The following is a 25,325-nucleotide window of genomic DNA, read 5'->3' on the forward strand; positions in this document are numbered from 1 at the left end:
GTAATCCGACTATACTACTAGCTCAACATATTAAGCTACTATGCCTTTACACAAAGCAAGGGTAGTTGTTGAAGGGAGCATAAAAGAAAGGTATTTAGAGTAAAATTATATAGTAAGATTGTTTGGCAGTTACAGTAAGAGTAAAGTGAAAGAAAAAGGTAGCAGTATATAGAGTAAAGTAAGTAGACTTTTTTCCTATTCTTGTTAGGTTTTTACCAGCCATGAGAGAAGGCCAGACCGCCGATAGCAAGCGTAATACCATAAAAGACGGCACTGTACACGAAGCGGATGAAGCGATGTCCGTAGCCAACCTCAGTGAAAGCAACAATCGCAGTCAACGCAAAGTAGCTATAAGTAATACGTAGATAGTACGATTAGATCAGTGATATTTCTGGAAGCTTTGACAAAATCACGTAATGATGAGTATTCGCTATTGCTGCTACTACTACTCACATCCAGGCCAAGATTGCGACTGCGCGTGTCGAGCCAGTACCAAAAGTGTTTAAAACCAAGACGGGCAAGAGCAATTGTGTATTCTCGAACAGCACACGATAGGCATTAGCCAGGCGAGACTATTACACACATTTTTCAATGGTTTCATTAAGCCAAGTGCCGTCACTCTCTTTGACAATACATAGATGGGTATAATCTCATCTTGATATATGGTTATAGTGTAACAAATGCCATGGTGCTGTTACTTACGCCAAAGCCGCCCTCTGGTTTCCATTTGGCCCTCTTGGCAGCTGCTTCTGCATCTTCTTCGGCTGGAGCAGGCTTATCCTGGTCTTCTCCAAAGATGTGGCGCAAAAAGTAGACCAGACCCCAAAGTGTCCATAGGGTGAAGAAAGCAATCCATGCTAGACGGACATAGCGGTCCAAGACAAAGGAGGCGACGTTGAATCCGCTTTTTGGGTTTTCAGTATCCATTATCAGTATTAGAGAGGTGCTGCTTTAGTGCTAATATAAAGTAAGAGGTATAAGAGGAAGAAGATAGAATCGATGGGAAGAGTAGTAGTTGTACTTAACTTCAATTACACCCCTGCTCTTTTATATGGTTTCCACTAAAGGGCGTTGTTTTAGAATTAGATTATTTTTGTGCTGCAAACATGTCATACTGCTCACAAAGGTCTCGTGATCTTTGCAGCAAACGACAACAACACGACCACCGACGCGAGAAATTCCTCTTTGAAAGGAGGCGGTGTCTAATGTGTGTGAGACGATGAGGTGAAAATGTTGATGATTTCACACGCATCACACTTTTGAGGCCAAGTTTCTGCCCAGTTTAAGAAATATAAACAAATATAAGCATCGTCATTTTATTCATGTACATGCAAGACCGGAGCGTCAAAAGAAAAAGAAGGTCATGATGGAAAAGCATGTATGCAAGCAGATAGAAGTTACACCTATTCATCGTCTCTTATTGTTAGACGGACGACAACAGACGTGTGTTGTCTTATAAACTATAAATCTTGCTTTTCTTAAATCGATCTGATTCTTTATGCACCTGTTACTAGTATACTGCACAGTGACTATGCACAGCATAGTTGCGTTAGTGTCGAATGATAGTTGAATTGCGATACACACGCAAAACACAGAGAGAGAAAATTTAACATACACATGAAATTGCACCCCAAACACTTCTTTCTCTTTCTCCCGCATGAGTGTACCGGGTCAAATTTAACTGATCAATTGTACGCTGGTTTTGCGACACTAATAAATGTACTAAAGATATCAACAAAAGTATTTTTCTGTATCGACTTCGTCTCTTTGTAATAATAGTCTTTGCTATGATAACTTATACCAAGCTGCCGATAGAAAAGCTTAATAGGCTGCCTTAATGCTCTTACGTTTTTTTCTCCAACTGTATTTTATTTCGTAACCGTGATTTCATTTGACTTTTTTACTCCATCATTATGACTATATTTGCAAACTGTTCGGTCTAGAAAGTTCTACCAAGGAAGAAGATAATTTATCAAACATGTCGCGCCATGAGCAGGTCATACGCCGTTGCTGATAGTGATGATGAAGACCGGGTAATCTTTCCCCGGTGTATGTAGGCACCAAAGAGATGGCAGGTCGTTGTTATTCAACAATGACAAGTGTGGTGGCAGTTCTCAAGTCGGTTGCATATCCGCGGCTTGAACTTTGTATCACCAACACAGTTACTGTATTGAACAAGTTCCCCAATCCACTGCATCCATCCAACTGCTGCCCCACTGTTTTTTAAAATGCTCTTATTATGAGCTTGCATATTTACCTTCGTGCTTAACAAACAATCTATCAATCTCCGTAACAACTACAATGGATAATACGCCATGCACATACAGTAATGAAGATGCAAGGGCTCTTTTGAAATGTACAGCTGTAATAGCCTACTCGTCGGTGAATAAGCAAACTACAATAATTGTCGTGCCACAACTTCTAAATCTTTCACCATGTGATGATGAAGGGTTTCGCCATACTGTATGTATCTCATGAAATTCTCTTGTTTCTAGTGAGCGATTGGGGAAATATTTCTTTTGTTTGGCAGGTGTGTGGTGTTGTTGCACAAAAAAAAGCTCGGCGTTTCCTTTGACAAAAACAATAATATAGCGAAGCAAAACCGGGCTCTGTTTTCACGCACATACATATTGTTGTGATTTTAGATGACACACATCAAAAGCATCATGATAAGAAACGGTTATTGTTTATATTTTGTTTGGATGTTTTCGTTGCTGACTGCTAGTAAGAGAACTGTATATAACGTCGTGCCACTTTCCATCTTAAGCAACAGAGTTTCTTTGGCGCAAAATGCAATATGCAAGGAAGAGAATAGTAAACATACTTGATTTTTGCTTCATTATGTGTTAAATCACGGATGAACCATTTTTTCAATGTCAGATGTATTACAGATTGACAGCACGACTCTTTGATTTTTATGTCATTATTCTCTCTTTGTCGTTCGGGATCCAACGGCCCGAATCAAAGTTTTCTTTGTGCGGGTGCCCAATTCCTCGGTTAAATAAGTGATTTGTCGTCCAATATGATAACCTGGTTCCTGTATCATAAACCAATTTCGACGTCCCCCTCTATATGATGATAGCATATTTCACATGAGTATAATGTAATTGTGGCTGAAGTTGTAGCAACTCAATTCTATTTTCTTCGCTATTATACATATGTACAAAACTCCCAAACAGCAATACATTTCGTAGATTCCATTAAGAGTTAAGAGTTACAAAGTAACTATCACTGCCGTGGATGGTGGCGGTGACAATACATTCATCAGGGTTGCAAATGCTACAACGGATGCTGTACACTTTGAGGGTCACTTTACTGGACTTTACGATCCAGAATAGTATTTATAGCCATCATTTCATTTAGTGACACGTAATATATATCAATAAGGAATGGTCTGTTACACCCTACTAATGTTGTAGTTTTCACTTGACTGTCGTGTATGATAAGTTTTATATGTACGGCGCCTGTCTGCTGTTAGTTTTGGGAATCGCCCTAGAACGCCTAAACTATTTTATCAAGCATATCGTCTTTTTTAGGTTTGACCTCCTATTATACACTTATAGCTGTTGTTGCTATTTTATTACGGAAATGGCGACAATGGCAGTTATGATACTGTATTATAATTTGCTGGAGCAGTACTGTATGCAGTATGTACATAGAACAACAACGCGCAAACGGCATAAGCCCTCAATACAGACAACCGACAGTTATCTCCAAACCTAACTAAAGACAATGATGATGTTATAGGCGAGTATCGAGCAGGTTTTGCATCTTCTTGTGCTTTCACTATGTATGTCTTGTGCCCTAGGTTGCTATTTCACCATAATAATCAGTGTATGTAATCTAGCGTGTATGTATGTGCCTTCTGTATCGTTTCTATAAATACTTTTGCATGTTGCTCTATACATCGATCCGAAGCATTTTTTCTTTTTTTCTCTGAGTATGGCTAGCGGCTAAGGCGGCTTTGAGGTGTTGAATAACTGCAAGTCATTTTGTCAGGAAATTCGTCATCATTTTCCACTAATCATTAAAAAAAAAGAGCTAGAACAATCGGATCAAAAACCCCATTATTAATTTTATAATATACTACATAGCGGTCCCTGCCTCGTTTCACTCACGCGTCGCAAGGGTGTTCCCGCCCCTATCCTTGAGCGCAAGAACTCAAAATCCTGTAGCGCTGGCATTTAGAATAACATTTATAACCTTCAATAGCTTTCGAGATAAACCCGCTTAGCAAGGTCAATTGTATTTTGATAGATTTTCTGCTGTATGGATCGGTATATAGAGTGCTGCCTGAGATGGTGCTGCCACACAATGTTGAATTATTCTCTCAATCTTTTAGAAGCTACCAATAAGAAATCATGAGTATAATTAGAACCTGCAATTCAAGTGACTGATTGTGCTATTACAGGCTGCCACCCGTACCCGGCGCACATTCATCAATGTACGATTTGGTATTAAGGGGATGATCGGTATACTTGGCCAAAAGCAGGGTGGTAATTCGCTTTCTTCTGCAGACAACCTTATTTTGCCACTACATCAACAAATTACAAAACCATGGGCAGAAGCACACTGACATTATAAAACCACACAGCAACAAAGAAATGTAAAATCCTAGCAAGAGCAAAAAAAGGAATCGAATAAATGAGTTATCATGTCATCTGCAGAGTATAGCACATAACACTTGTTCCGGTTTACAAGGCGGAGCCAAGATCACTCTGATCTGATCAGGCCATGATATAATCGATGTGCTCCCAGACAATAATGCCGCTACGATGACTATATGACCCTGCACTGATTACATACTGTGATGTGAAGCCAATTTTTGTGGTCTTACTCGATCTCCTATATAGCAAATAGGACCCCTGCTTATTGTTGTGTTGACTATGCATGGCAGCAGGACACGTCGTCAAAATGGTTCAGTCACTGTTGTTTACTTGATCCTCGATAATAAAGGAGTAGTCTGTTCCCTACTCTTCTATTTTTCATCATCAAAAAAAAATAGTCTTTTAGGGAACCTGTGGTGCGTATAAAGGTCTGCGTTGTACACGGTTCTACCTCTATTTTTAATAGTTTTCTCTACTACATTGATCCTGCTTCCTCCGTTAAGGCTGCTGTCCAACAAAGACCAAGAAGACTATCTCGCATCAATGCGCCGATATCAAGTTTTACAACGTCAAGCAACAAGTCATTGCATTCGGCCGCTGCGACTCGCGCGGTGTCATGCCTTAAGCTATCATCATTGCCTGTTCAGGTGTCAGGCTTGTTAGTAGCTGGTGAAAAATCCATAGGTAAATACGGGTGGGTGTTTGTGTGTATTGATTGAATGAATGAATACTTGGCCATGAAATGTAAAAAAGAAAAAGCGCTCGATGTATGTAGTTTGTTCGTGATTCTTCTCTCTCTCTCTCTTTCTATCTATTTCAGTATTAATCTTACATGCCCGTACTATGGTGTTGCTGTCGATACTGTAGGCTCAAGTGTGCGCCATATGATATCATGCAAGTGGTGTTGAAGAAGAACGTTTCTGATTCCCGAAAACTCTCGTTATCCTGTCCAGAGCGGTCTTCTGTGGTCAAGATCTTCTATCTGACCATCAGGATGGTGGCAATCAAGCTATCTTGTGTGTGCCTTAGCTTTCGCCTCGACCCAGGAAGTTGCTAAAAGTATCTATAACATTCATGTATATCTTATCCCCTTTCTCTTTGTTGATTTTTGCTCCTTCTTGCATTCCTTGTATCACTTAGAGCCTCTGTTTCGTACCATCTTCGGATGTTGCATCGCTTTCATGCGAACGGCATACAGTACTCTACCCCAAGCAACCTCCGGGTGTTACGTACCCCAGCTACGGTTCAATAGTGCGCTGGTGGTCTCCTTGAACTCGAGGAATGCTTTGCGTGCTTACTTTATCTGTTCCTTTATGTGTGCGGATTTTATGTAATACCTATGGTTAACTGTTGGAAACTTGCTGCTGCTACTTATTTTTGTCACCACCTGAATATTGACTTTAGTGTCCCTACTTAGTGCTCTCCTTGCCTGTCTGTATCCGGTGTGCATACATAGCGGCGTTATTTGATAAATTGTGAAAAACTCTATAGATTTCCTGGGTATTATAATTTACTACTGTATATATGCGGTTCAAATCAAGACAGTAGCTTACATCACTGCGATCGTCTGTTGTCATATTACGATGGATGACATGAAAAATTAGAAGGACAAGCAGAAAATGATCGGCAAGTCGCTTGTTGCTTTTTCTTGTTGCTCAATGGGACATTGATCGCAAAGAAACCAATAACTTAAAATCAGTAAATCCTTAGAGAAAAGGGTGATAGGTCTAGCTTGTACGTCAACACTACTGCAGAGCTGCACAGGTTATCCCTATTGGATCAGCCTAAGAAGTGTAGTACTGCAGCAAGCAAAAACCAGGGTCCAAACTCAAATGTATCTATGCATCCATGGATTAACATAAATAACCCGTGATCCACTAACCGACTGTGTCTGCATGAATGACACCTACTATCGTATACAGTACATATCTTTTCAGTAAAGCTGTCAACTTTGTTGATCATATGTTAACAGCAAAAAATATAATGTCCATCAGAGATATAAGCTGGTTAAAACCTTGAATCCTCGAGTCCGCACTGAAGCTAAACTGTATATGTACAAGCCCATTCATTGTTCATGACGGTATTCATGATAATACCATCATCGAAGAACTAGAAACAATCGAATCATATGCCCAAAAGTAGAGCAGCATGTTTATATACGATAATGTGTATTATTACAAAAGCAAAATAAAAGAAAAGAATAGAGGTTACTACAGTAGATGAAGAAGATGATGCTAGGAGAAGATATCTGTGATATTAGAAGAAGAAACAAAGAGCAGAACAAGAAATATAAGTCTACATGGAGGTTGTGCTTATGGCACTTAGTTGATGACGCGCATGGCAAGTTCAAAGCTGCAAGAAAGAAAACACATCAGTGAGCAAAGTTATCCGTTTCCCTTACTTTTACCCTGATAGCACAACCACATAGAACCCAACGAAACAAAACAAAAGACTCAGGACAACATACCCCATGAAAGTAGCAGCATTGCAAGGAGCAGCACGAAGCAAGCAAGGACCCACTCCACGGAAAAAGCCGGCGACGCCCTCAGCTGCCATGGTCTTTTTGACACAGTCCAAGGTGGAGGCGTATTTGCGAGCAGCACCAAATGCATCCGTTTGCAACTTGGACTTTACGGCATCCATGGGATAAATGGTCAACCACATAGCATAACCGGCGCCAGCACCGTACAAGCAAACCTCCCACGATGGCAGCTCGGCACGCGACTTCAAACCCGACTTCTCCATGGAGCGGCGTACCAGCCACTCGTATGCAAAAAAGTAGGCACCGTAACCCTGGAACTCACGTGCCATGGTGATGCCTTGTCCCTTGTAGATACCTTGGATGCCATGCGACCGGTAGATCTGACGGATGCAGTCGATGGGGCCGCTGTAGCCTGTACCGCCGGTCTGAACCTGGAGGCGGGTACGGATATGTTCGACGGGACCAGAGACGACCGAGTTGGCGATACCGCCAGCAGCACCGGCCATGTACATCTGTGCGTTTGTCAATGGCGAGCCATGGTTATCTTGCGTGAAACGGCGTTTCATGTATTCGACGACAACGAATTGGATTGAAACGCAGGCGCCGATACCAACCAACGGCGTTGTAGTTCCCTAATATGGAAGGTGGGGTAAAAAAGCAGATGAGTTTTTTTGGAGCCTTTCACCGAGTCATTCCACCGAGTCATGGTCGACACTACAAAGCACACTCTGCCTTCCAATAAAAATATGTATGCACACATACCTTGTAGAATCCACGCAAGCCCTCCTTTTCTCGAGTCTTGCGCACACAGTCCATCATGCTGCTGTAGACAGGGTTCGTGGTCGATTGTGTTTGGAGACGCTACAGTAATTTTTTTCGTTGATAACCCGGTTACTCTCTGTTGCTGTGTTACTTGATCCGAAACCTCTCTCTTGAAGCTATGTGTCCTCTTACCACTTTGACGGTATCGAAAGGCTACAGAAAGAATCCATGATGAGTATATTCCTTGCTTTCCCTAAGCCCCACTCCCTCTCTGTCAATACATAAGGAAGCGCTCTTACCTGACCAACAAGGACTTGCATGATACCACCCACGGTTCCGCCAGCACAATCCTTCAAAGACTGCACCAGACCACTATGATTGGCGGCCCACATATATACACGTCAATTTTCTCTTGACAACTAGATAGCGCCTGCTTGTAGCCCAGCCCCTCTCCTTTTTTAAATCCCTTGCACATACCCGTTTTCAGAGACGTCGACCTCGGACATGACTGCAATGTCGGTAGCTGCCATTACGAGCAAGTGTGTATGTGAATAACCAAGTGGAAGAAAAGAAGGAAAGGAACGAAAAAAAAAAAAAGATTTCCTAATTTATTTTCCTCTTTAGATTTTGTAACGCCGCTAAGTATAGGTACAGGTACTTTTAGTATGCTGCTACAATGCTACAATGCTATATTGCTATTATGCAACAATTTGCTGTTTTTGTCGTATGTTTACGTCAGAGGACTCCATCCGACCCAAGTTCTTCCAAGGATAGCCGGATCAGTAGCCAGGTCGATGAGACAACGGACTTGCTCCTGAACTGTGCTGCACCGTTCGCCAACTCTGGCCCGGATATTATGCTTCGGATCACCGCGTGTCACAGCTGCCATATCCTTCTGCATTTTTAGTACGCGCTTGTTTCTCGAAACATCCTTTGCCATGGTGTCTATGGTTTTATACGTTAGATATAGACACATGGGATACTAATTTTGAGCTAGTGACAAAAGAGCACCTACATCCGGGGTTCTCTAAGGACAGCTTGTTTCTAGCTGTATCGAGTTTTTGCTGAGGGTACCATGCAATTTCTTGATCTATTGTAGCTTCCGAGCTACTGCCTCTAGCAGTAGAAGTTGTGCTGGATGCACTGGGGTTTGAAGCAGTAGCAGCACCAGCTCGTCCGGACCGTCCGGACCGTCCAGTGTTACCTCCACCATCAATAGAGCCAGATCTTTGTTCTTTGTAATGGCGTTAGATCAAAAGATCAATCGTTTCTTCTTTCTTTTCCTTTATCGATTCAAAAAAACCTACTTTGTCGCTTTGCTTCAATTATGGCCTCCTTCCGCCAATCAAGCAATGGTTCTTTGATGAAAACATCCATAGTGTTGAGAAGCGTACTTTTCTTGTCTTGTAATGCTTGCAGAATGTGTATCATTGGAGTCTCCAGCATCCCTGATACGCCTACTGGCTCGCAGACGCCAGTAAGTTGTTTTGTCAAACGGAACGGCATCAATTCAGGATAAGGCAACATTTCTGTCGCTGCTCCAAATGCATAACCGAAATCGATAGGAACCAATTGGCCACTATATGGTTACAAGGTATATGTAGATTGAATCAGTTTACTTGGCATAAGAAGATCGAAGCAACTTATAAGTTTCTCTTCTCTTAGTTAGTTAAAACCATTGATAAACTTACGAGTTTAGGTCCACCAAGAAATTATCCAAATGTCGGTCACCAATACCAAGTACATAGCCCGAAATTGACACTGCCGCTAAACTATGGACAAAGTCCTCCCGGATGTATAAGAATGCTTCAGGGGATGCGGCAAGTCGTAAAAAGTAGTCCCGCAACATATCTTGTCGAGCCAAGCTTGCACTAGACTCGTAGTTTTCAACGATTTTGTCGCGGTCAGCAGAGTATGTGTAGATGAAGCCGTGGCTGGCGCCCCTGGGCCTGTATTTGTCAATATAGTTGTTATAGCGTGTTTTGGTTCGCTTGACGGCTGTGGAATCGATGGAGTCTAAGCACGACTGCAGTGGCATGGTATCCGCAACCCATTCGATCATGCCTACAGTAGTGGACATGGGAACAACCTTGTACGTTCGGATATTAACATTGTGTCGAGCACAGTACGGGTCTTCCTGGAGGATCTCGTTCATCACGGTGAACAGCTGTTGAAGACGTTGATCCAAACGAAGATCTTCACCGCCCTATTAGTTGCAAAGATGAACTTTTTTTAATGACTTGGACTCTTTTTGCTACTTTGAGGAACATCTTGTAGTTTTATACCTTGATTAAGAAGTCGTGCTTCTTTTCATCAGTACCATAGATTCGAAGACGCTTAGGTGCCCGCATGGACGACATAACTAGCAGCCTTTCATCAAAGCTTGCAACCTTGGCATGATCTTCGGGGTGAGGCTGCTTGAAACCTGAATACTGACCGGGTATCTCAATATTCTAAAACAGAAAATCGGGTAGATAATTGTTTTTTGATGTATCAGCACAGCGTATACGAGTTTTGCACTGTATGATGGTTAACATTTCCTCTCGTTAAGTTCCTTCGTATATACCTCTTCCCACTCTGTGCCTTGAAATTCAGCGAGGAATGGAGAGTATGAGCCTAGCCTGTCTGGATTCTTTGATGATTTCTTCGCTTTTTCTGCAAAAGCACGCAAATTTTGAATTTGCGTTCTCGTCATTTTGAAAAGCTTGGACCCTTGGGTGCCTGTATTTGTTTTCAGAGAAAGTTATTAGTAGTGGTATATTTTTGTATCACCATAAACACAAGCACACAGGTATACATTAAAACTCACCAAAGCAATCTCTCAGATAGGACGCATTCAGCACTGCAAAATCTTTGGGGATCTCACCCATTTCACTGCTGCGTGAATTCATCACCAGGTCATTGAACTCATTATATGCATTCTGAACGTATTCTCTGCTGATATCATCACTGTAGAGCACCGTCTAACGTGTGGAAAGAATAAAGATGGTGCTTTTGTTAGATACTTTCTACTAAATCTGTGCGGGATGTATTAGTAACCCAATTTACCTCAAGGAAACCAGCAAAGTCCTTAACGATATGCTCCGGGTTTGTGAGACGTCGCAGCTCCGTAATGAATTTTTCTCGCATGCTTGAGTAGAGAGCATTAGCAAGCTTTGTGATATGGTTACGCGTTGTCTCGTCAAGCTTGTCGCCAATCGCTTTGAAATGCTCGTTGCTGATATTGAATGCATAGTATATCGCATTTGGGTAGCTCAATGCAAGATGATGCAGCGCTGGGAACACGTTCACGGCGATGGGGTTGTCCATGATAGCAACCATTTGTGGAATCCATCGTATATACATCCAGGTTGGACCAAATGATTCCGCCTGTTATAGATTAAAATAAAGCTTATATTTTAGCACGCTTTAAACTAAAGATAGAACAATGGATATATTCGAGCGATACAAAAGAATTGGTGATACAAACGACTTTACCTTTGATTTGAATTCGGGTCCATTTTCTGGATATCGTTCAATCAGGTCCAAAAGTCGAGGGAAACGTTCGATTGCTTCCTTCTTTCCTAGTTCCATCGCCCTGAAATAGTTGTCAATAACAATACGGCTATACAACTCCGTGTCAATCTTGATCTACATGATAATCGGAAAGAGAATAAAGTATGAAGCTCTGGTTCTGCTGGAAAAGAAAGTATACATAGAATAGACGCAGTTGTTATGCATATACACACCTTGACTTTAGACGATTCTTCCTCGTTGGCAACAAGAGCATTGTCGCAATAGTCGGCCAATTTCCAAAGACAAGCTAAATGTATGGATTGGTCCTGAATATAGTGTTGTTTGTGTGAGAAACAATCCTCATCACGGATCAAAAAGTTTATAAAAACAAAGCAACTACTAACCGCATCCATAGTGGCGACATAGACATCTTGTAGGTATTGGCAGGCAGTGCTGTTCAAATAGTTGGAGAGCATTGCCGCATTTTTGAACTTGTGTTTGCTCAACAAATTCACCAACGAACTTGATGACATCAAAGCGGTAAACGCTTCATCGGGATCTTCTTGAAGTTTTGTTTTCGCATATTCAAATGTATCAGCAGCGGCGAGCAAGAAATCGTTCTTATGTTGGCTACGTGTAATAGGTCCTTCGTTTTTGATGACTATGTTGATCATACGCGCGATCGTACTGAGCTGGGCATCATTTTTAAGTGTTGGTACAAGCAATAATCGATTTTCCAGCTGCATAACAGTCTTCTCTTCCTTGGAAATGCCAAACAAGTCGAGTTGCCTGAATCGCGTTGATGCAACATTGACATTGTTCTGTTGTCGGGCAGCTGATATCATCGATTTTAGAAGACTCTTTTTGCAATCATTAAACGCGTTTTGATCGGGTATGCGTTCCTGTTGTTTTTACTGGGTTATTAAAAGAGCAAAGCTCTGTGGCTGGTAGATAATGATCATCCTGGACCGTTCCAGACCACTACTCTCTTTCCTCGCCTTCCTTCTATTTACCTTTAGGTCTGCTCGCATGCCCTCAAGCTCATCGAGGAAAAGGTATCTTGAATCGGTTATGTCATCCCACACATCCATGGCATCTAGTCGGTTGTCCGGGAACCTTTATCCAAAATTTAAAAAGCGATTAGATTGAGTTTTCCTTTGTTTAGCCTTATCAAGACCAAAGAAAAGAGATGTAAGACTTACTTTTTCAATAGACCGCGCATGTAACTTTCAACTTGATTGCGTCCAGCATTGCTTCTTTGTAAATCTGACACAACATCCAAGAATTCTTCAAGCTCAACTGTTCTTTCCAAAACTGCCAGCTGTGCCATTCTACTACCATAGGCTAATGGGTGTAGACTGGTCCAGATAGACAGCAAGCTATCGTATGATTCTCTCGTGTAAAAGCGGGCACGATCGTACTCGCTTTTCCAAATGGCATTCTGAGAGACATCTAACACAATGTTTTACAACAGCAGCAACAATAGGTGAGGATAACAAAGAAAGAAAAGAGGAACTTAAGCAGATGAAAATTTCGCTTACCACATGCAACATGATGAAGAAGATATTGCATACGCTCAGGAACTTTGTTGGCGGATCCAACAAAGTCAAAGACAGGGTTGGGTCGTTCATCGGTCCAAGGGGTAAACTCGCCATCGTTATCTATCAACCCTTGTCGTAACTTGGTGTAGCTTCGCATGAAGTATTTGATGTACTCATCCTGTGCACATTCAGTTATTTACGATTATATTTATCAATAGAATAACGTGCTAGCCTATCTAGTTTAAATTTACCTTTTCTGAATCATCCCAGATTGCTTCAAAGTTATTGTTGAACTTGTCACTCACAGTCGCTGCCATATCTTGCCACTCAGTAAGTTGTTCGTAGCAGTTTAGGAGTTCTTGCATCCAAAGATTGCGTTCTTCAGGATCCACATCATCTTTATAGTTGTCATAAAGTTCTACAAACAGGTTGGCAGCATCTGCGTAACGGTTCTGAATTTCGGCATCGATTGCCTCTGTAGAAAATAATTCTTCAATACCACTCGAAAAAACAAACAATACTCTCATATGTTTCGATCGTACATCAAGTAGTAATAGTAGCAGAGAGAGAGGGGCTTACCTTTCGATGTCGAAACAGAAGCAACATGTGCTTGGTAGAGGTTTTGGAAGATCTCAGGTTGGTCAACCGACTTGTATAATTGAGCCAAGTCAATCCATTGCTTCTTATCGTGGCCTAGCTTTGGCGTTTTGGTTGTGCGAGCTTTTTTGGAGGCTATTTCGGTTACAAATAAAGAAGTACCACGTATCAGAAAGTGAAAAACATAGAAACGGTTAGAAGCAAATCATAGAAACGTACGCTGTTTTGGTTTGTCTTCAACATGATAAAGGAATTGTCTTTCAATCAGTGCAATTGCGATATTTTGATTAAAGCTTCTTTGGCTGCACGTATTGACGACAGCAGTAGAAACTCCCGTGGTAGGTATTTCGTAATTGATTCGTAAGAATGAGCCAATGGCTGGAGGAAAATACATTTTGCTCTTTTCCAAATTTTCGTGCGCTATCTGAGCGATTTCATTTCGGTAGCCAGTCTGTTATAGTAAGAAAAGTAGGTACACTGTGATTAGCCCATATGGTTAAATAACTCGATATCATAGACGTATTTAGCAGCTTATATATGTAAGCTGATGCAGTTATGCATTAGTTACAAGTACCTTTCCTCGAAGCCTTTCACCATGGTCAGCAATCGTTGATGCAAGGACAGCATACAACATGCGCGCGATATCGTTGTCGCTTCGACCAAGTACTTGTAAAGGAAGAACAAGCTCAAAATGTTTGATCTGTACATCGGGCAGGTCGCCTATTTTGTATAGTTGAGCAATTAACGTCCGCAAAGGTTACAATGAGTAAAGGAGATATTAGTATGTGGGCTTTTTTTCTTCATAACATTCTAATTATATGAGATACACAGCACTAACCCATCCGATAATCGCGTATCATTTGAACTTTCTTTTCCCTTGCTTGTTTCTGAAGCTGTTCTGCTCTACGGGCTCGCTTCCTTCGTCTGTCGTGCATATCCGAAAAATGTAATGCTTCTTCATTCTGAGAAGGGTTGTAGGCACGCTGATTGAAAAGTTGGTATTTGTTAAAACTCTTCTTTTTACTGGGACTACGACCCACAGCACTTCTGTAGTCATTTGTCGCTTGTTGGCTTTCGTCTGCAGCAGTCGACGAGTCAATATCCATTGAGTTTGCGAAAACTGACGATGAAAACGTGGATGCCAGAGAAGGACCTGTGTTTTTTTAGGGAAGAGTGACAAACACGTCGTTGATATAAATTATTTTACAGTCAGGTAGCATCTGTAGGATTATATCGAAACGGGGATGAGACTACTTTGTACCTTGTGTTGCTGCACTTTGTGTCAATGAGAATTGGAAAGAAGTTTGTGTAGCACGAACGCCTCCCAAATAACCTTGGCTGTTCAACTTATGAAAGATGCAACAGAAACGCAAACAAATATAAATACGGGAATTACCAAGAATCAATGACTATTACATCCGTGGCAACTTACTGACTGATCCTGGGTTGCTACGAATAATGGTGTCATGGGGTTTCTCAATTGCCAGGAAGTGTCGATTTTCGTGTAACCAGCATCAAACCTGGCATTCGGTAATGCGTCCTTGAAGATGGGCGTTTCATAATCATCGCCCTGTTTCGTGGTATCCAGAATCATTTCTGTGCTGTACAGCAGATATTGACTTTCAATCTCTGGCATGTACATATCGCTGAAGCCCAAAAAATAGAGCGCGTTGTTTTATGATGCTGTTAGAGTTTCTTACAAAGGATAGATGATGCTCTTAACTTTCTTACCCCATAACTGCCTTGAGTCTGTTGTAGATATCATCTTGGATACCATAGCTCGTCTTGATATACGAAGTGGCTGTATTACGGATATTATTGTCTGGATCAACCATTCCTTGAAGTACAAACACCTTGATTTTGTCACCAAGAACCTGGTCATTCGCTGCTTTAACAACATCATTGACGGATTGCATAAACTTGTAAAACAGCCGCTAATCGAAAATGAAACAAGATACTGCTGTTATATACTTGTACATTTGACAGGAAATGATAGAGTACTTACTCTGCATTCAGAATTCGCATGATTTACAAAGTTGTTTGAGATCGTATTAACAGCATGGTCGATTTGTGGTAGGGTTAACGATTTTGCTATTTTCTCCAGAGTAGTCAAAAGTAGAATTTGCCCTTGATCATCACTATAAAGATAAAGATATATGGGGAATAACCCATTAATTCAAATCGCATACATGAAATGAGAAAGGGGTCGTGCTTACCCGCGCGTTAGCGTCTTTAATAGCTTTTTGCTTTGGATGGATTTGAACAAGTCTGGAATATCCTCACTTGCTCCGGCAATAATTCGTAGCGCAATGATTTTCAAGTCGCCATAGAGTTGTGGAATAAGATATAGGACTTTGTTTAGATAGTTCTTGGCGATGTCTTTGTCGTGGATTTGAATGCGCTGGATACACCTGAGGAACCGAGCTTCAGAGGTATACTTGCTCTTTTTGGTACCAAATGGATCCATTCTGTTGATGCAGGCGTCAATGAGCTTTTCAAGATATTCTGTTGAATTTCCACGCTTCTTTTTCAGTTCTACGGCCCAGCCGAGAATTTCAGCAGCGCTGCTATGGACCTCAGCGTATGAGTTCCAAAGGTTTGTGCTGATGCCCCTGTAAAATTCTTCCTCGGTGAGTCCCTCGAGTTTGACCTCTGGTCCGTCATAGAATGGATCCATATCATGCGCCAAGGCAATGCCGACAAGTTGCAAGCCAAGCTCATCACCACGTCCTTCCCTCTGTGTGACAATTTCGTTGTAGACGGTACGCTGAGCATATGCTCATTTTAGTTACTTTACCGTGAACAGTCGCAAGCTAATCCCGTTTTCGCTCCATCCACCGCCACTCAGCCAGAATACATACCGTTGGCACAATAATTTGTTTCTTCCAGTTTTCAAATGCTCCTTTAAGAACATTGACAACCTTTCTTTGGACCTGAGTGTTCTTATTGTACCCATGCTTCATGAAATAATCCTATAAAGGTTACCCCGCCCATAAGAAACACGTTCTCCGATTGTAATATATAATAATCAGTGATTATGCTGATAGGCACTTACAACAAACTCGTACAACAGGTATCGATCCTCATAGGTGTCCCGCATCTTATTGTTAACACCCCAGAGCATAACAATCGCGCAGATGTCCTGTAGATTTATCAACGTATAATAAAGTTGGTAACTGAAATTCCTCCATGTTCCTTATCACTTTATGAAGATAGATTTGACGATCATGCTCATATCATTTTACTTACAAGTGCCATGTAATTTATAGGGTCACCATACTTATCGGCTTCTTTTGCAAGTTGCATCAACGGTCTAATCCAGTATTCTGCATATGGCTCAAATGGATCCGATTCAAAGTACACCGCTTTTGCGAAAAAAAGGCGCACCTGTAGTGGGGTACCTGTTTCACACAGAATGCATAAAACATCATGCCAATCGGTCAGAGCGCACAGCAGCTTTATGACGGGTGAAAAAGTGAACGGACTTGTATGAAGAAGCAAAGAAAAAAGTGAAAATGAAAATGCATTACCCTGAGCAGTAAATGCTTTGAGAAAATTTCTTATCCAGTCCGGCATAGATTTGTCTTCGTTCGCAGGAGCAATTTTGTATAACCGTCTGATGATGACCATAATGGATTTCATGCAAGGATTTGAGCTGATTTGGTCTTTTTCCATCATGCCTTTGTCCCTATGTAATCAAGACACGTGTAAGCGAAGCCACATCATCTTGAATGGCACTTTGCTACTCTATTAAAAAAGGAAGTTAGAGACAGAACATTCTTACCGAGATCTGTCAATCGTAATCTGTTCCTCGTCCTCTGAGAACGGTGAGTTGTCGTTCGCTTCTTCCCCGGTTGTATCGTTTTCCGCTGAATCTGCGCTGAAACCCAAGGACGCCAATGCCATCTTGTTAATGAAACGAATGCACATAAGTCGGATTAGATCTTTCTCGTACTATATCATATCACGATTATTCTACTGCACTTAAGACCATAAAAACTCACATCGGTCAAGGATGCCTGGGTCAAACTAAAATTTTAAATGGCTGTCAGTAACGATGATATCTGACATAGTTTTCTCTTCTTTGGAATACCTGTTCGTAGTCATTTGGATAGATGCCATGTATTTTATACTTGCGTCCTGCTCTTCTTTCTCTCGCTCGTCAGATCTTCGCTTGTACTCGACTACGCGCTCCTGTTCCATCCTCTTATCAAGAGCTGCTGGCAATGAAATATCTTCCGTAGTGTCCACTATATTCTCCCAGATTGGTTTTGGCAAAAGGTAACCCGAAAAGATGGTAGCCGACTTTTGGGTGCGCATTATCGCCGCTGTCATTGTATTGTAAGCAACACGGTGGTAGTGAAGCCTTGTTTCATTGATGGATGGGTTGCTGGACGGGGCTTCTTTTTCCTTGACGACGGGGCTGAGGTGTGTAATCAAATCCGTCATAAGCTTCCGACCGCTATGCTCGTCAAGCGGTTTTCCCACATAGACTTCGACAATTTTGCTGGTTTTTGTATGAGCCTCGACGGCCGGTAGCTTCTCATACATGGATTGCATCAGTCGGAAGCAGCACATTCGTTCCTCCATGTCGTCCATTACTTCTTGATCACTGCCACGCCTTAGCGCTTCGCGTAATACAATGCTCATGATATACCGGATATTGTCCATGTAAAACGTAACCACGTGTCCCTCAGGCACAAGCGCATGGAGAGAGATGATCAAATTGATTGCTGCGCGGCGCCAGTCCATTCTTTGCTTTTCATCTTTGTAGAAGCTTTCATAGAGTAGTGTTTATTTTGATCTTCTTGGTTAGTGAACGTTATCTTCCATCCCAACATTACTCCATCATTTATCTTCTTCAACTTCCACTGCCCTTGAACTTACTTGAAACAGATTGAAACAGTCTTTTTGAAGTCTGTAGGACCCAGTCTTCTCGCATACTTGCTGATATGCATCTGGATAATGTCATTATGGGTGTGGTTGTCTTCTTGTATAAACACAGGAAAAAGAATCTCGAACATCCAGAGGGCACTGAACTGAGACATGATTTCTAACAGCTTTTCCAATCCGTCAACATATTCTCGATAGCTGTGTCCCAGATACAGAGGTGTTCATAAAGACAGTAAGATTACATAATATCGATACTACGCGATTATACGTACAGCGAGCTGGCAGTACACATAGAATGTTTTGCTACTTACACGGTCGTGCTCGGATCAAGATCAGTTGATCGGTAGTTGAGTTGCCGTCTAACGGTATCATCAACCGCTTTTGCAATCTATACATTAGCCGTTCTTGTTTAGCTCAAGATCTAAAACCTTGCTACGGTGGTGTGGAAAACAAAACGAAGAACTATGCCAGGAAATCGAGTGCATCTCATGCTATTTACCTTATCAATGTGTTCTCCCGAGACAGTAATGAATACGGGAATAAGCTCAAATGCTTCGATTTTAATGGCCAATGAAACTCCGGGAGCCAAGCATACTTGTAATGCTTCACATAACGTTGAAAAGATGGGTTGTCCTTTTGTACGAATAGGTATGCCAGAATCAGCACCAAGCAATCCGGTCAGAAACTTGATCAGATCTGCCACATTTGAGTCATTGCCCCATGCTTTGATACTATGTGCACACGTGTATACGAAAAGTCGAGTCAATATTCTGTTCATTGATATTGATGATCTTTTACTTTCTTCCACCTTATTAGCTCATGATTCAACTTACATATCATCTAAGAATGTCGTTTCGGACAGGAGCTGGTAGATCAGATCGTATTAGGAAATTGGATTTTTTTTTATTTACAGTAAACCAAATTTTCAGAGTTTAGACTTACTTGATCGACAAACTGCGATATCTCGTCCTTGTGTGCGCTTCTTTCGGTTCTAAGGTACGTGACAAGGCCAATGACAACTTCGTGAATAAAGCTGTCGTTTGCATGAGAAATCAGCACTGGTGCAAAGTGCTTGAAGTTCATGGCAATACAGTCGTTGATCTGATATAAGGTTATATGTTTAAATAGTAAGTAAATTTTGGTCGCACTTTGATACAGTTTCTAGCTCGAAAGAATCTGGTCGAGATGTGAGAAGCGTGTTACTTCACACTCACATAGGCATTAAATCTTTGGTAGGTAGCCAGTCGGTCAGCATAGGTCGAGCTGTTCTCCAGCAAGAGCTGTGTTGCATATTTCGCAGCAAATCCTGGCTGATGGAACGCAATCACTAGAATTTCACCAACAAGCTCGATCCACACTGGCTCGGTGGTGCTACTATATTGCACAAACTTGTCCAACAATGCAGCGCAATAGTCATGGGCTGATCTAGCTCCTCCGCTTGACTCTGAAGCCGCTTTGCACACATCGTCAAACAAATCCAGGTCTTGAAGTATCTTGATACCATCCACAATTTGCAACATATCATTCAATGCACCTAAAGTTCCCGGTGGCCAAGTTTATTTCTTTCTCCTTTCTCACATCCTTATTCTTCTTCTGAGAGCACATTGCTTTCCTTTGGAAAAGACAGAGTTCACTTACTTTGATTAAGCTGCAAATTGGTCAGGTCGACATTGCGCGAATAGAGAACAGTACTGCAAGTTTTGTTGAACAGACGCATGAATTTGCCTGGCCCTTGTTCTGTCATCAAGCGTAGAAACTTGCGGACCAGCTTTCGAATCATCTCGTCAGAAAGTTTGTTCGCTATGGATCCTTGCTCTGCCTTGGCCGCTTCGACGTACTGATTTGGCAGAAGCAAAAACTGAACAACCATGGACACAAAGGTTTCATGAGTTAGGATTCCACGGGCCACAAATGTTTCCAGAACGCTTTCCGCCTGCAAATGGTCCTCCACTGTTTCTTTGCTCTGTGGATCACTTCCAGTGCTTCCGGCTTCGGTAATGACCGCAACAAGTTGATAATAAGCGTAAGCATAGAGAGCTTGTGCCTTTGTTTTCTCGATGCTGTTTTGACGACCAAAGATATCCTCGGGCGAATGATCCAGGAGATAGACACATGCTTCGGTCCATGACGATGGTTCGAGTTCCAACAAAAATGGCAATGTCACCATTTTATGTTCCAAGAGCCATAAGTAGCCATCCAGAGCACTTCGTAACTGCCGAAGCCATAGGAGACCGTTCTTGTTATCAATGTTTGTTGGGCGAAGCCGGTTCGTCTCAAATCGATCTTGCAACATTCGACCTTTTTCCCGTAGTCGCTTGGCGAGCCATTCTTTACCAGATTTAACACCTATATATGTATATATGTACTATAAGCAATAACTCGCTTTATCTTATTCCAAGAGACATATTCTGAGAGAAGAAAACTAGTGACCTGTAATATGTCCCACAAACTGTTCAAAAAACTTCATGCATTCTCTTGCATATTCTCGCTGAGTTTGAGCAGTTTGATCAAACGTCCACCCAACTATAGCAGCTAAATTTGCCTCCTCTTCGATACCAGGAAATCTCCTGCGATTGTTGTCGACAGTGTTGAATAATGCAAGTTTCTTCATTATGATCCGTTTGATATGTGTGATGGCTTCTTTGGCTTGATCCAAAGTTCCTGATCAGATAATAGAAATTAAAAAATGATAAGTATGTATACCGAATAGGTATCCTTCATATCTCTGCACTATATAACATAATCGAAAGTCTTTCTTACCAATTAAAGGGTGATCCTCTTCAGCGAGCTTCAAACTAAAAAAGATCCAGTACAGCAACTCCAGAGTAAACTCATTCACGAGTGCATCCTCTTCGCGGAAGGTGCGATAGATACGGTTAAAGATGATGCATGCGCCAAGTCGCTGTCGCGAGCTAGGATTAGATGCAAGATTGTACACACGCTTGAGCAAGGATTTGATATTCATGGGGCTGTTCTCTCTGGTTCCACTTGCATCTTGTTGCCGGATCGACCATAGAGCAAACTCTTGGATGCAATCAGCACCATAATCGCGAAGGCCAGCATCTGTACTGCAAGCCGCATCGATACATGCTTGTAATAAAGCGACTGTTTCCGGATTTTCGTACTGTGCGTTATTAGTGAACCAATGGATCAATTGTCGTACCAGCGTGCTAAACATGTCTCGCGCAATTGTTTCCACGTCAATAGCAAGACGCAGAAGAATGGGGAACACACGGATATACACCTTGTGGTAGCGCGATTGAACAGCTTCCGTACTATCTCGAGCTCGAAAAGCACTATCACCAATCATTGAGAGTACCAATCCGTGTAAAAGTTCGCACGCAGCTACCTTGACTTGTCGATCAGGTGAAGATTCAGCCAACTCGCAGATACGTGGTAGCATCTCATCTTGTTACAAATGATATGCAAGAGTTTAGCATCTACATACTTTCTATCTTTTTCCATCGTATTTACTCGCACTTTGATGAATAATAGCACTTACCCATGGTCACGTCAATATTGGCGTTCGGAAAAGGCAGTCTGATCTTTAATTGTCTGTCTGGATCCCAGGCGAGCAGCTGCTGTCGATATTCGTAGACACTAGTAGCATCTTCCTTGCTATCATCGTTCCGTGTTTGATTACTATTCTTGTCTTTGAGCATAAGTTTGTTCGCACCACCAATACGACCCAAGAATCGAACGACCCGCAACTGTACATCGCGCAGACTGGTGACACTTTCGGCCTGCACAGTGCCTAGCGCTTCTTGTTCTGGTTTGTAGTGATATTTTTCTTGTTTGCGTTGAGCTCGAGTGGTGGGATTCCATTTTTTCAGTGCGTCTGTATTAGGCTGGTTCTTATCTTCTTTGGATCCCAAATCCATCAATAGGTATTCGTTCATAGAGGGTAAAATATCACTAAAGAATGAGGTCAAATCTTGATTTGGGGCATCCGGATTCGTCAACTCGTATAAGACATCCAGGGCAGTGTCAGATAACGAGTACACAGTCAGGCCGAGTCGAAAAGCAGTGCGGATAGGAAGTACGAGCTCGTGTACGTCAAAGAAAGCCAAGGGATAAGCGAGAATGGCACGAAGGCATGAAGCTAGTAGCTCATCCTTAAATTGCTGTACCCGGTGCCAGGCCTCCCTTAGGAAATCGCGGAAAATGACAAAAGCAGAAAACATATCCGTCTAATATCATAGACGCGTGAGTTAAATTTTATTTATTTAGCGTATTATAATCTTAAGAATTAGAGTCATTATCTCGTACCTGAGTTTCCGATATGTCACAGATGGCACCCAATTGCTTGCGTTGTTGCTGAGCTGCATAGAGACTTTTGTAGCCTTCAAAAAGCTTACGCCTATGTGCAACCGAAAGCATGGCCGCAAGCATCTTGTAGAATCCACTTACAAGAGGCCGTCGAAGGCTGAGATCAATAAGTGCACTAGCAGCAAGATAAGTCCAGTCCCTGAGCCGGTGGGTATGCAGTTTGGGCAGTAACATGCACCAGAATTCCACAGCGTTTTGAAAAATCACAAAATGTTGTTCGTTAACGGCCTGCAACATATTTGGCGTGGCGATGCCTTCAATAGCGGCATTAGTCGCTGATGTTGAATCTTCGCTACTTATTGCCGCAGTATCGATTCCGTCCTCTTTTCTAGTCAAATCCAAATTGAAGGTTTTTACAAGTCGAAGAAATGCTGTAAGGAACTCATCGAAAAGAATAGCTTGTAGATCCATAGGCAAATCCTCATTCTCCTGGCCATCGCCATTGTTACTATTGTCATCGTCGTCTACATCCATTTCGTTGTCGCTTTCGATATCTGTTTCTGAATCGGATTCAACCGTCCTTTCCGCCTCTTCTTGTCGTCGTTTTTGATGTTTTTGTCGCTTTCTTGGCCTATCCGTTTCCAGTTTGGCATTGAGAAGCGTTTTCCAAAAGTATATAAACTCGATGTAGGATTCTTGACCTTCGTAGGAGCCAGATTGGTCATCAGTGCATGTCGCTATCAGTGTTTCGTACACTAGGTAAAAAAAAAAAAGAGGAAATAAGCCGATCAATTAAGAAAGCCTTTAAAAATGAGGACAATTCATCATTTGCTTTCATGGTATGCTCACAGAAAGCACTGAGGAACGAGCGCAATGTTCCCTCGCCCTTGTAGTACAACGCTTGTAACAGATCGCGGATGGCATATAAGCCTGTCGAGCGAGTGATGGTATTCAAACGGATATAGCTGTAAACGAACACATTGATCAATTTGACCATCGTGCTCATGAATGTGGGCGTAATATTGGTCTGACTTGCAGCAAAGTAGGTGTATGCTTGGATGAACGCTGGCAGATGCGCAGCCATTTGTCTGTGATCCTTGTTGTACCTGTTGTCGTAACGTATATTAGTTTATCCTTATTGTCAGTATGTGTTACTATATAGAGAGAGAACGCTGAAGCAAATACTACAAATAATCAATCAGAAAGACTCACGCAGAATAAAACCACGAGCTAATCTTGACAAGATATTCTCGCAGAGCATCAATCTCTTCTGACGTCAAAAATTTATCGAATGCCCGAGAGAAATAACCAATGCCACGGATTGCCACAGAGAGTTCTCGGAAGCTAACTTCGTCAATTTTCTGGCGCAGAGTGCGGATAAAGATGTCCATAAAGAACTACAAACGGAGTATTCAAAGTTAGTAATCTAAAATATAAATGGCTACAGTAGTCGTAAATACTGACGTTAAAGGACACACGTTCTTGTTTTCCTGGCTGCTTGGCTGATAATTGTTTCGACACCTATGGATACAAATGGAATTATATATTATAAGTGTCTCTTTTGCACTTTAATACCGTTCTCTTTTTCCTTATGTTACCTCTTTCAAAAAATTCTCCATGGATCTATATCCCATACTGCTGACATTTCTATTTTGATGTCCACAAAGCTTGTTCAACTCTTTATAGAGAACTTGGCTATCTTGAACAATGTATTTTTCAAAAGTAGCCACGTGGTTGCTGAACATTGTGAGAGCAGCTGGAAAAGTAGAGTATCAGATGTATTAGAAACCACGTCATAGGTGTACACAATTAAAAAGGTAACGTAATAATAAGTCAAATTTTTCGATATAATTACCTAAAGGGGCTTCGTAGCGGGCAAGACCTCCTGGTATATTGAACAGCGTACGGACACTTTTGTACAGCAAATCCGTTTGTTCTATTACAGATGAACACAATAAAGGATCACAGCTAATGAATAAACCTGTCTAGCTTTCTAAGAAAAACACAAGTATACACGCATCTTGCTCTCTGACATGTCATCATGCAATTTCATCTAAACACTTATTTACACTTACCAGTATCCAACTCTATTATCTCGCAAGAGAGCAGATGATCCAATCCACCAAGTATACCTCGCAGTATCGCATTCTCGGCCGGCTTGTTTGTGAACAACTGTTCCCGTAATGTGATAAAGCTCCATCGTACGACTTGAGCAATATCACCCTGCTTAATCGTTTTATAATGATATCGAATAATGACACCCAATAGTTCGAGGATAGATCCTTTCACTGAAGCTGGCGTCTTGGAGACGGGTAGCGAGAAGTCACGAGAGAACCTAAACACACATAAATTATAACGTATGTTTAGCAAGTTTTCCTCCTTTCTCCTCTTTTTCTTTTCTCCTCCCATATTCTCGAATAACGTACTGCGTAAACATATCTTGAATATTGAAATCAGAAACATCAATGTGGGCTCTTTTGATATCGAGTAATGTAGATAATGCTTCCAAAGCCGCGGCTCTGGTTTTAGCAGATCCGCTGGCGGCGAGTTTAACCAAGCAGTTCTATGCATACGTGCACGAAATGTCAAACCATTGTGATCATCCTTATCATATAAAACTATGCTATTTTACCTTGATAGAAGTGGCGTACGGCTGGATCATCTTCTGTGCTTTGAGAA

The 25,325-nt window shown here is 41.7% G+C and overlaps 3 protein-coding genes across 3 annotated transcripts; all 3 read right to left on the minus strand.

Annotated features, from left to right (window-relative positions):
- On the minus strand, positions 1–1,152 carry BDB00DRAFT_834068 (uncharacterized protein). Its single transcript, XM_053124311.1, has 4 exons — positions 1,123–1,152; positions 703–1,061; positions 454–572; positions 1–348 (listed from the first exon to the last, which is right to left on the minus strand). The coding sequence occupies exons 2-4, from the start codon at positions 925–927 to the stop codon at positions 213–215; spliced, it is 480 nt and encodes a 159-aa protein (XP_052977429.1). The 5' UTR covers positions 928–1,061; positions 1,123–1,152; the 3' UTR covers positions 1–212.
- Positions 1,153–6,726: 5,574 nt separating this feature from the next.
- On the minus strand, positions 6,727–8,420 carry BDB00DRAFT_834077 (mitochondrial carrier with solute carrier repeats). Its single transcript, XM_053124312.1, has 6 exons — positions 8,329–8,420; positions 8,151–8,223; positions 8,044–8,064; positions 7,852–7,950; positions 7,075–7,721; positions 6,727–6,959 (listed from the first exon to the last, which is right to left on the minus strand). Exons 1-6 carry the CDS (start codon positions 8,379–8,381, stop codon positions 6,929–6,931), a joined length of 924 nt encoding a protein of 307 aa, XP_052977430.1. The 5' UTR covers positions 8,382–8,420; the 3' UTR covers positions 6,727–6,928.
- Positions 8,421–8,581: 161 nt separating this feature from the next.
- Positions 8,582–25,308, minus strand: BDB00DRAFT_874560 (uncharacterized protein; the record flags this gene model as incomplete). The annotated part of the gene is made up of 50 exons (XM_053127234.1): positions 8,582–8,796; positions 8,867–9,085; positions 9,159–9,430; positions 9,543–10,057; positions 10,137–10,304; positions 10,418–10,572; positions 10,661–10,814; positions 10,900–11,220; positions 11,329–11,481; positions 11,580–11,672; positions 11,751–12,248; positions 12,360–12,462; positions 12,549–12,798; positions 12,888–13,065; positions 13,139–13,362; positions 13,467–13,619; positions 13,704–13,935; positions 14,059–14,204; positions 14,323–14,637; positions 14,746–14,830; positions 14,917–15,130; positions 15,216–15,418; positions 15,490–15,622; positions 15,701–16,251; positions 16,346–16,456; positions 16,540–16,626; positions 16,734–16,885; positions 17,015–17,172; positions 17,269–17,390; positions 17,489–17,513; positions 17,578–18,261; positions 18,372–18,575; positions 18,689–18,765; positions 18,877–19,108; positions 19,211–19,242; positions 19,320–19,478; positions 19,592–19,911; positions 20,016–20,723; positions 20,808–21,038; positions 21,138–21,785; positions 21,880–22,567; positions 22,647–23,401; positions 23,496–23,752; positions 23,859–24,043; positions 24,111–24,167; positions 24,245–24,402; positions 24,502–24,582; positions 24,722–24,981; positions 25,073–25,209; positions 25,279–25,308. The coding sequence occupies 50 exons, from the start codon at positions 25,306–25,308 to the stop codon at positions 8,582–8,584; spliced, it is 12,108 nt and encodes a 4,035-aa protein (XP_052977431.1).
- Between the last annotated feature and the right edge of the window lie 17 nt (positions 25,309–25,325).

Source organism: Zychaea mexicana (genome assembly GCF_025766255.1).
Source record: "Zychaea mexicana strain RSA 1403 chromosome Unknown BDB00scaffold_61, whole genome shotgun sequence".
In the NCBI taxonomy this organism is placed as follows: Eukaryota; Fungi; Mucoromycota; class Mucoromycetes; order Mucorales; family Lichtheimiaceae; genus Zychaea; species Zychaea mexicana.

Excerpts from the sequence above, each read along its gene's own strand:
- BDB00DRAFT_834077 (XM_053124312.1), bottom strand. The coding sequence starts at position 8,381 with ATGGCAGCTACCGACATTGCAGTCATGTCCGAGGTCGACGTCTCTGAA. Across the intron at positions 8,065-8,150 it reads TGCAAGTCCTTGTTGGTCAG|CCTTTCGATACCGTCAAAGT; the intron begins GTAAGAGCGCTT and ends TTCTTTCTGTAG. Across the intron at positions 6,960-7,074 it reads AATGCTGCTACTTTCATGGG|CTTTGAACTTGCCATGCGCG; the intron begins GTATGTTGTCCT and ends TCTTTCTTGCAG.
- BDB00DRAFT_834068 (XM_053124311.1), bottom strand. The coding sequence starts at position 927 with ATGGATACTGAAAACCCAAAAAGCGGATTCAACGTCGCCTCCTTTGTC. Across the intron at positions 573-702 it reads AACCAGAGGGCGGCTTTGGC|TCTCGCCTGGCTAATGCCTA; the intron begins GTAAGTAACAGC and ends TGTGTGTAATAG. Across the intron at positions 349-453 it reads GTCGCAATCTTGGCCTGGAT|CTACTTTGCGTTGACTGCGA; the intron begins GTGAGTAGTAGT and ends TATTACTTATAG.